Source organism: Borostomias antarcticus, assembly GCF_949987555.1.
Source record: "Borostomias antarcticus genome assembly, chromosome: 6".
Taxonomy (NCBI): Eukaryota; Metazoa; Chordata; class Actinopteri; order Stomiiformes; family Stomiidae; genus Borostomias; species Borostomias antarcticus.
This window is the reverse complement of record NC_140239.1, coordinates 2088208-2098390: the sequence shown is the minus strand read 5'-3', so window position 1 is coordinate 2098390 and position 10183 is coordinate 2088208. Positions and strand designations below refer to the sequence as shown.

General features: G+C 53.4%; 1 protein-coding gene across 1 annotated transcript in view; it reads right to left on the bottom strand.

Moving 5' to 3' along the window:
* Positions 1–205: 205 nt before the first annotated feature.
* Positions 206–10183, bottom strand: part of cfap299 (cilia and flagella associated protein 299) — a gene marked incomplete at its 5' end in the record, with an annotated part of 78618 nt that continues 68640 nt past the window's right edge. The window contains 2 exons of the mRNA XM_084440404.1: positions 206–505; positions 4698–4827. Coding sequence (XP_084296530.1) covers positions 410–505; positions 4698–4827 — 226 coding nt within the window. The 3' untranslated portion in view covers positions 206–409. The remainder of the gene's footprint in view (positions 506–4697; positions 4828–10183) is intronic.

The window sequence follows — 10183 nt, the reverse complement described above, 5'->3', positions numbered from 1 at the left end:
AACTTTGTTCCCCATGATGAAAGCCGCGCTTCCTGATGCCTGTGGTCGAAAACAAACATGGCGTAACGTAGCTTTAAAGGCCGCACACACACACACACACACACACACACACACACACACACACACACACACAGGGGAAATCTGAGGTGGGCGTTTATCAAAGGTTAAATCCGTAATTTGCGTTTCCCGTATTTGCTTAGCGATTTGCATCGGGCGCCGCCGGGCCTTAAAGAGTCGCGGAGGCTCCGCCCCCTTCCTTACGAAGCGCGTGACGGCGAGCGTGATAAGAGGAACGGCGTGTAAATCACGGGGACTAAAACAACTTTTAAACAGATCAAATTAGAGGCCTCCGCTGCTTTTCAATATGTGTTTAATGGCAGCGTGCGGCGGCAGGGTTAGCCGCGGGGTCTCACGTCTTCCTCCTGGTGATGTGGTCGTAGATGACCACCTGGATGTAGAGGTCGGACTGGAGGGGGATCCGGGAGGAGTTGTCACCGGGGGCTGCCTAGAGAGGGGACACACAGGACAGACAGCTAGTCTGGTATAGTACAGTCATAGGGCTGGGTTTAAAAAATCGAGTCATCGATTCTGAATCGATTCTGAATCAAATGATTCAGAATCGATTAATGAATCCCAAAATCGATCTTTTATTTAATGAATGAATGAATAAATTAAGGAATGAATAGTTCATTAATTCATTCAATGATTCATTCATTCATTATTTTTTGGAAATCAGTATCGATACCCAGCCCTAGTATTGATGTGTTGCATAACTTGGCAGTCAAGTAATTAAGGTTACAGCTAAAAAAAACAAAAACAGGTTTTAGTAACACTAACCGAATCAATATTGAATCGAATCGAATCGTGATAATCGATTCTGAACCTTGTGAATCGGAATCGATTCTTGAAATTCGAATCGATACCCAGCCCTATACAGTCACTCTAAAAAGAGCTGTTTTATTTAATCAGTTGATTTAGGGAAATAAGGGCCTTCTTTCACCAGTGCTGTGTTGCTGTCAGATAAGCAGAAGTTGTTCATACGTGGATGAATCACAAAGTGCAGGCTACTCTAGGGTGGCACCATATCGAAAATGAAGTTCTCGAGTAATAATGTTTATATGGTAGAAGATAACCCAGTTGTGTTACCGCAGCGTCAGCAAAATAGACGTTTCCAAGTTAGATTTGCTCAAATCAAAAATGGTTGGGTGTGACTTTACATCAGAGATGAAACGAGGCCCCACCACTGAGAGAAATGACGCATGGAGCAGCTGTGGTGTTTTATTGGAGGCTAGCTGTATCACACGCCTCTGGAGGGAGTGGACACACAGCCAGCCATTATGTCCAATTAACACTTTTACCTCAGATGCATTTGTGGGTGTCTTAATAAGGGCTGCAACCTCCATTTGCGAGTTCAAAAGAACAAAAAAGGGACAAATAAAACCGGCCGCTAACTAAGGCGCCCAGATTGACTGTATTTCAACGGAGACCCAATAACGGCTGGTGTGTTATTACTGTGTTATTACTGTGTTATTACTGTGTTATTACTGTGTTATTACTGTGTCTCGTCTGTTGTGCGCCAGAAGTTGACTCTGCCGCAGAAAATGTCGAGGATGGGATTGTATGTCGTGTCGTGACACGAGCGCTAACCCGAGCGCGACGCGTTCTCTCCGGGGCGGGCTGGCGCCGGCTCGCCGGTCGATCGTGGTACTGGATGACGGAGGGGGGCAGAAAAGTGCAGCAGCCACCCAAAACGACTGGTCTCTTTGATGTGTGCCCTGGTTCCAGCCCCCCCCCGGCCCCTGAGGGAGCGCGTCCACGCGGGCAGCACAGTGAGCTCATGGCGGGTTAAGGGTGGGTGGCGCTGCTCTGGACCGGGCTGGACCGGGCTCCGGGCCCGCGGGTGCTGTGCTGTGCCTGGCTTCCTGGAGCCTCTCTGGTGTTTTTAATAGGCAGCCTGACTGGGCGGGGCTCCACCGCGGCAGGGAACCACGCCACGGCGGACATCTTGGCCCCTCGGCGCAAAAAAAAACAAAACACCGTCCCCTAAGCTCTGTCTGCAGTTCCTCCCTTTCAAAATAAGTCCTGCTCCCCAGGACACCCCCCCCTCCCCCCAGCCCCCCAGCGGGGGGAGGGTTGTATCTGTCTGAGACGTTACTCCTCTAGGACCCCCAGCAGGGGGGAGGGTTGTATCTGTCTGAGACGTTACTCCTCCAGGACCCCCAGCAGGGGGGAGGGTTGTATCTGTCTGAGACGTTACTCCTCTAGGACCCCCAGCGGGGGGGAGGGTTGTATCTGTCTGAGACGTTACTCCTCTAGGACCCCCAGCAGGGGGGAGGGTTGTATCTGTCTGAGACGTTACTCCTCCAGGACCCCCAGCGGGGGGGGGGGGGGGGGGGGGGGGGTTGTATCTGTCTGAGACGTTACTCCTCTAGGACCCCCAGCGGGGGGGAGGGTTGTATCTGTCTGAGACGTTACTCCTCCAGGACCCCCTGTGGGGGGAGGGTTGTATCTGTCTGAGACGTTACTCCTCCAGGACCCCCAGCGGGGGGGGGGGGGGGGGGGGGGAGGGTTGTATCTGTCTGAGACGTTACTCCTCCAGGACCCCCTGCGGGGGGAGGGTTGTATCTGTCTGAGACGTTACTCCTCCAGGACCCCCAGCGGGGGGGAGGGTTGTATCTGTCTGAGACGTTACTCCTCCAGGACCCCCAGCGGGGGGGAGGGTTGTATCTGTCTGAGACGTTACTCCTCCAGGACCCCCAGCGGGGGGGAGGGTTGTATCTGTCTGAGTCGTTACTCCTCCAGGACCCCCGGTCAGACGGGTCAGGGCAGAGGAAGCACCTGTCCTCCAGGCTCAGATCCTCCTGCAGGTGGGGAACAAACGACCCAGCCTCATCCTTCATTCTCTCTCTATCTCTCTCTCCCTCCCCCTCTGTCTCTCCCTCTCTCTCTCTCCCTTTCCCTCTCTCTCTCTCCCTCTCTCTCCCCCTCTCTCTCTCTCCCTCCCCCTTTCCCTCTCTCTCCCTCTCTCTCTCTCCTTCTCCCTTTCCCTCTCTCTCTCTCCCCCCCTCTCTCTCTCTCCCTCCCCCTTTCCCTCTCTCTCTCTCCCTCCCCCTCTCTCTCTCCCTCTCTCTCTCTCTCTCTCCCTCCCCCTCTCTCTCTCTCCCTCCCCCTCTTTCCCTCTCTCTCCCTCCCCCTTTCCCTCTCTCTCTCTCTCTCTCTCTCCCTCCCCCTCTCTCTCTCTCTCTCTCTCTCTCCCTCCCCCCTCTCTCTCTCCCTCCCCCTCTTTCCCTCTCTCTCCCTCCCCCTTTCCCTCTCTCTCTCTCTCTCTCTCTCCCTCCCCCTCTCTCCCTCCCCCTCTCTCCCTCTAGCTCCTCAATGGCAGCGCGCTACGGTGGGTTCTGGTGGGTTCTGGTGGGCTCTGGGGGGTTCTGGTGGGCTCTGGTGGGTTCTGGTAGGTTCTGGTAGGTTCTGGTGGGTTCTGGTAGGTTCTGGTGGGTTCTGGTGGGCTCTGGGGGGTTCTGGTGGGCTCTGGTGGGTTCTGGTAGGTTCTGGCGGGTTCTGGTGGGTTCTGGGGGGTTCTGGTGGGTTCTGGTGGCCGGTCGGGGCAGAGCCGTATTGTTAGCTGGCTTTGCTGAGTCAGCAGTCATGCGGCTGGAAGAAAGTCCAGAAAAAAGGCAGCTGGAGGAGGATTGAGCGTTGGTTTCTGAAGCGTCACAGAACTGAAAAACACGCGAGACAAGTGGGGTTTTGAATGAACTCGAAGCACATTTGCACGTTCGTGTCGGTTTGAAAGGGTTTGAAAAGCTTACGAACAGCCAAAACTAACAAAACAGCAGGAGGCCGATGATTTGTTTTCAAGACACTTGTTCCTGGAAGTGTTTTCATGGCCGCCGGCAGGTGAACCACTGAGCCATTTGTCTTCCTGGGTTTTGAAAACAAAACCAAAAGGCAACTGGGGAGCTGAGAGAACCCACTCTAGTCTCCATGAGGGAGGAGGACTGAGAGAACCCACTCTAGTCTCCATGAGGGAGGAGGACTTGGAGAACCCACTCTAGTCTCCATGAGGGAGGAGGACTTGGAGAACCCACTCTAGTCTCCATGAGGGAGGAGGACTGAGAGAACCCACTCTAGTCTCCATGAGGGAGGACTGAGAGAACCCACTCTAGTCTCCATGAGGGAGGAGGACTGAGAGAACCCACTCTAGTCTCCATGAGGGAGGAGGACTTGGAGAACCCACTCTAGTCTCCATGAGGGAGGAGGACTGAGAGAACCCACTCTAGTCTCCATGAGGGAGGAGGACTGAGAGAACCCACTCTAGTCTCCATGAGGGAGGAGGACTGAGAGAACCCACTCTAGTCTCCATGAGGGAGGAGGACTTGGAGAACCCACTCTAGTCTCCATGAGGGAGGAGGACTGAGAGAACCCACTCTAGTCTCCATGAGGGAGGAGGACAGTAGGACCCCACTTATCCGAACCCAACGGGACCGAAGGTCGTTCGTATCTCTGAAATGTCCGGATGACTGAAACTTATAATAGACCGATAAATACCCTTAATTACTTGTGAAAATGCGTCAAAATTGCAATCAAATAGCCAACTAAACTCATATAGCCTAGCCTATAATAGACCTACAGTAGCCTAGAATAAAATAAACGAATTTCCACTTGAGTGCGTGCTTTGATCAAATACAGTACTGTACCTTCGGATCAACGTTGAGGATTTTGCGGTCTGTCTTGTTGTTGAAGAGCAGACCGCTGGAGTTCAGCGCGATCACCTGGTAGTTTGCGCTGTGGTTGGATGTGGACACTTGCGTCTTCCAGTTGTAGAAGCTGTGCAAAGAAGGAAAGTGGAGCCGTTACTAGACGGCGGGATTGAGACTCTCCTTCAAAAAAAAAAAAAAGGGCAATATAAAAAAAAAAAAGACCGACTTCCTTTGCGTGAGAGTGAGAGGTTGACGAGGTACGATATCTGCATGTCATGCGCTAGGGCGGGGCTGCGCAGCCGAGCTCGCCCACGGGATATCTCTACGCCACATCTTTCTTTATTGGCTTCTCTGCTGGAGGCTTTTAAACAACGTGTTGATTCTCCCGTGCGTGAGACACGAGCGCCGGGCAAAGGTCACGACTCAGCACATTTAAAACGGGGGGTGTGTGTGTGTGTGGGGGGGTGGGGGGACGACCACGTTAGGATTATAAAGTATTACAACATGCAGTGCCGTTATGATATCAATGTTTAACAGCTGGTTATAAAACAAATCTTGTTAGTGGAAAGAGGAAAGCAACCCGCAGTGTTATTTATCTTTTAAAAGAGGGAACGTTTTCAGGTCTGTTTCCAATTTGCGTGGAGGTGCTGTGTTGGGTTTCTCAAGGCCAGGCATTAAGGTAAAGCTGCGGCTAATAAGGAATTGAAACCGTATAAAGTTTCGGGTTCCAAAATAAATGAGGGATTAATTTATGGCGTCCGATTGGATCGTCCTTTCCTTTTCCACTTTATTTCATTGACACAGGTTCGAGGAACAACAGTGCGCCCCAGTGCCGGCGCGCACGCACGCACGCACGCACGCACACACACACACACACACACACACACACGCGCTGAAGGCAAAACAACAGTTGCGCCCTTGGAACTGCGGTAATGATGTGATTAAAACGTCAGGGCAGCATCTGATGATGTTACACGTCAGTTTGATCAATTATGCAATTAGCAGTAGTCACAGTATCATTTCCTCTGTGAACACACTGATTAAGTAAAGACCCCTGCAGCATTTAGATAACAAATTTGACGTGGATGAAAACAGAATAATTTCGAGCAAACTTGACCGCCCCAAACTGGGGGGCAGGGGCTTGGCACACCCGTGCAGACCCGCCTGTGTGTTGCACTGCTGTAAGGGTCAGGGGTCAGCTTACAGACTAGTGGCCAAAATGATGGACGATCTTTGTTTTTATTGTGTGGGTGATGTGGGCTTATGGGAGTGATGTGTGTTTGGGTCGGTAAACAAGAGCCTGTATGTGATTGGGCCTGTTGTGTTGTTTTTGTATGTTTTGCGTTGGACCCCCTTGAAAACCAGATGGTTTGATCAAGGGGTAATCCATTAATACACTTTCAACTCTAAACTTTAAACTCTACAAACAGCAAGTGCGTAAACATAGTGAATCACACAATCAGCTGGCGTACTAAGAGTCTCAAAGCACTGAACGAGACGTTGACTAGCGTGAGATTCACCGTTAAGATCGCCCGTCTGAATGGGATTACATAAAAGCGTTATGTGATACTGAACAGACAGATCGTCTTGATGAGCTTAATTCCCCTCCCAGCGCCGCCGGCCTTCTGGACGAATCAGAATCTCCCTACAGTGGCCCCCCCCCCCCCCCGCCCCCAGCTCTCCCCCTACAGTCGCCCCCCCCCCCCCCCCCCCGCCCCCAGCTCTCCCCCTACAGTCGCCCCCCCCCGCCCCTCCCCCTTCTCCTCCCCCCCCTCCCTCTCTAACTGCTGAGCGACTGAGACCGCTTCACCGATCGAGCGCACAACGACAGATGGCGGCCTCCGTAGCGCCGCCGTGGCGACCGGGCCGACTGTAATCGCGTGCCGCCGTGGCGACCGGGCTGACTGTAATCGCGGCGCTCGATGAGTCATGAGTAAGTTTATGGTCGGGGGGCTGGAGTGGTTCTCCCCGTCCCTGGGCGACGCGCTGGCCCTCCTTCACGGTTCTCATCGCCGGGGCCCCCGGCGCCACGAGAGCCAGCTGCCTCGCCGTAACACAACTCCAAATGTCACACTTCCAGGCGCTGAAGGCTGCTTTAGGGGCCTCCGCCGCTCCCCGGCACCACTCCGCCGTCCAAGAACAGAGTTGGACCTCAGGGAGGAGGCGGCGTGTAAATCAGGAGGAGGCGCACGGTGGAGGAGGAGAAGGGGAGGGGGGGAGAAGGGGGTGGGGGAGGAGAAGGGGGGGGGGGGGGGGGGGGAGTAGAAGGGGGGGGGAGGAGGAGAAGGGGGTGGTGGGGGGAAGAGGAGAAGGGGGTGGGGGAAGAGAAGGGGAGGGGGGGGGGGGGAGAAGGGGGGGGAGAAGGGAGGGGGGGAGAAGGGGGGGGGAGGAGGAGAAGGGGGGGGCAGGAGGGAACAGCCAGCTATGCACCTCACGCCTGATCATGATAGCGCTGCTGGAGCCCATCCAAGGCCCTGCATGTTATATATCACCTACTGCGTCACTTTACTGCGTCCAATACATGATAAACAACAGATGTAAAACGTTAATGACCAAGACCATAAAAAATAAATCACAGAATGCTTACATTTACATTTCAGGCCGTAGCGAACTTTGAGATATTGTCCTTGTTGGCTGGTGTCTAGGCTCTAGCCAAGAGTTTAGGGAGATTTGTTTCAGTAGCAATCTCTGGTGTAATATAAAGACACTCTGCCACTTACGTTTGAATCATAAAAATACTTTCTGAATACAAACACGTTTGGCTTACTACTAGAACACATACTGTATGACTGCTACAGTACATAGAAAAAAAACGACACGTGTGGCCCATCCAAAAAACACAGACCCCCGCCATGCAATTAAGGCCCGTGTAAATATGTATATCATCTCAGAAGGAACTTTCTGAATGGCTATAAAATGGTTATTCCATAAAAATAAAAAATAAGCCACGATATGCGTTTGCTGTGGGTATCCCGGCAACACTGGCTACCCAGGATTGGCTGGTGGTTGAGCGCCCGAGGGGGCGTCGTCGGGGGGCGGTAAATCTGTCTGGGGGGAAGGCATCGGGCTGGGGGGACTCGCACCACGGTTCAACATCTGGACCCGGGCCATGTTTAACCCCCCCGGGGGCCGCGACACACGGCCGGGTCGGGCCGTACCCCCCCCCCTCCCCGATAGCGTTCCCTCTCGCCACGCGCGCTCTGGCTCCGCCCCCCCCCGACGACGACGGGCCGCCGTCACGTCCGGCGCACGCTAGAAAACGAGTTTAGTGACCGTTTCATAATCTTGAAATAAAGTGATGAAAACCCTAGCGGAGCGACGCAGGCGGCCGGGTTCTGGGAAGTCCGATCCGTTTCCTGTCAGCGTTCGGAGCGGAGCGCTCCAGCTGTAACATCCCAGCCTCTCTCTCTGACGGCGCCGTCGGGCCAAACCCGGCGGGGAGACACAGCCATGCGTAAAATTATACGTTGGCTGAGGACAAGCCGGCGAGCGTGAGTGTGGAACAGAGCTGCCAGCTTCGCTGAGGGACGCGGGTTCAGAATAGACGCTAGAGCAATGTTCCAATTAAGCAAATTACTTTTCGTTTTTTGCCTCTGGGCTCGCAGGGGTCCTTTTCTATATATTGATGGAAGATTATATCGTCTGAGACTCGCGCACATGAACACATGTATACTTCCCCTCTTTGCAAATTAGGTTTGACAGCGTTTTCAGTGCCTATAAATACCGAAATGCCATACGACAATTAACATTTTTGTTGGTAGACCACTTTTATGCCATGGTGAACCGCTTGCTTTTGGTAGAAAAAAAAAAGGGGACCGATCTGAGATATTTTAACACTGAACATGAAACGGCAGAAGGAACGTGCTCAAGAAAGTGTCCGGGCTGAAGTTGGAGAAGTGATATGGGCCAAAACTGCTTCAGGTCATCCTCACCACCCCTGTCTGAAGTCTGGAGTAGTCTGTCCACGCCGTCGTGTTGTTGTTCACACGAACTATGATGGATGCACAGTGAATCATGTTACTAGGACGTGCTCACTGGCACCCCCTGACCCCCCCCCCGGCCCCCCCCACCCTGCCCCTACTGTCCCAAATGAGACGTCACCAAGCAACTGACCGCTCGCTCGGTGTGTGTGTGTGTGTGTTCACGGTCCAGAGCGAGAGCGTGCAGCTGGATGGCGCCACACCCCGACACGTGGACCTGCTAAAAAAAAGTGTGAGAACCTGGAGCGTCGGTGGAAACGATGACGGCGCTCTCGACGGTCAAACCCCCCCCCCCCCCCCCCGCTGACGCCAGCTCCCGCGTCCGTCCGCTCGCCATAGCGACTGCGCCATGTTCTACCGAGCACCCGTGTTCCAGCGCGGCGTGGACCGACGGCGAGGAGCCCGACGGAGGGAGCCGGACCGCGGGCTGGACGCCGGGTGAGGTCGCCCTGACGGAGCGCCGAGCCAATCGCTAGACCGCTCGCCATCAAACACCGCCAACCCCTCCTCCATCTCACCTTTACGAATCAGCTTGTCTCAAAAGAACATGTAAGAGTACCTGTTCTACCTGCTCAGCGCTGATGAGAGAAAGGCTCAAAGCTCTACCACATGCTCAAATCAAGGACAGCGTGTTTTTAAGTCTTGGAGGTGTCGTGGCCTGCTGTCAAGTCCTCCAGCGTAGCTCCACACGCTGCTAGAGGCCTTACATAAGACTGGGTGTTATACTCCTCCATATGGCTGGAGCTCCAGAGACCAATAACACCTTAACTGGGAGAGGTGAACTATGACCCCGGCCTCCTGGGCCATCCCCCGTTCTGAAGAATGGTCTAGAATAATACCGGCGACTAATATGTCAGGCGTACGCTCGCCAGTCCAGGAACACTCATCCGCTATCAGCCCGTGACCATAACACTTGTAATAATGATACAAGATTTATAGCTGATGATAATAACTTTGGAGGGCTTTGGGTTGTTTTACAATCCCACTTTCCGTTCCCAAACTTGGGCCACTGTTACACTAACAGTGACCAGACCATTAAAACTCAGGATTATATGGCTGATGCAGATAGGGCGGTCCATCACTCTTGGCAGGAGGCCCCAAATTATTTTATCACCCGGTCTGATAGAACGTTCAGGTTAATCTATCAAAACGCCGTCCAAAAAAACAGGAACAAATTGAGCGCATTTGAATTTGGCCCTGAGGACGGGGGCCAATAGAATGTGTGCCGGCCATGTGTGAAGATCGTCACGCAACCACGTGGAATGTTCCATTTTCTGGCAAATATTTATCGGAACCGGCAAACTCCCTGTGTGATTCTAAGATAGAATGTCCCCCCCCCCCCCCCGACCCCCCCAGCACGGACAGTGCTTCAGGCCAAGCTGGTAATTCACCTCTGAAGCTGGAACGCTTTCTCCCTCGTATTAAAAGTTAATAAAGAAGGACAGCAATGCAAATATTTTCACAGCGGCAAATGAAGCCAGACACGCAGGTGCGCGGCGGCGG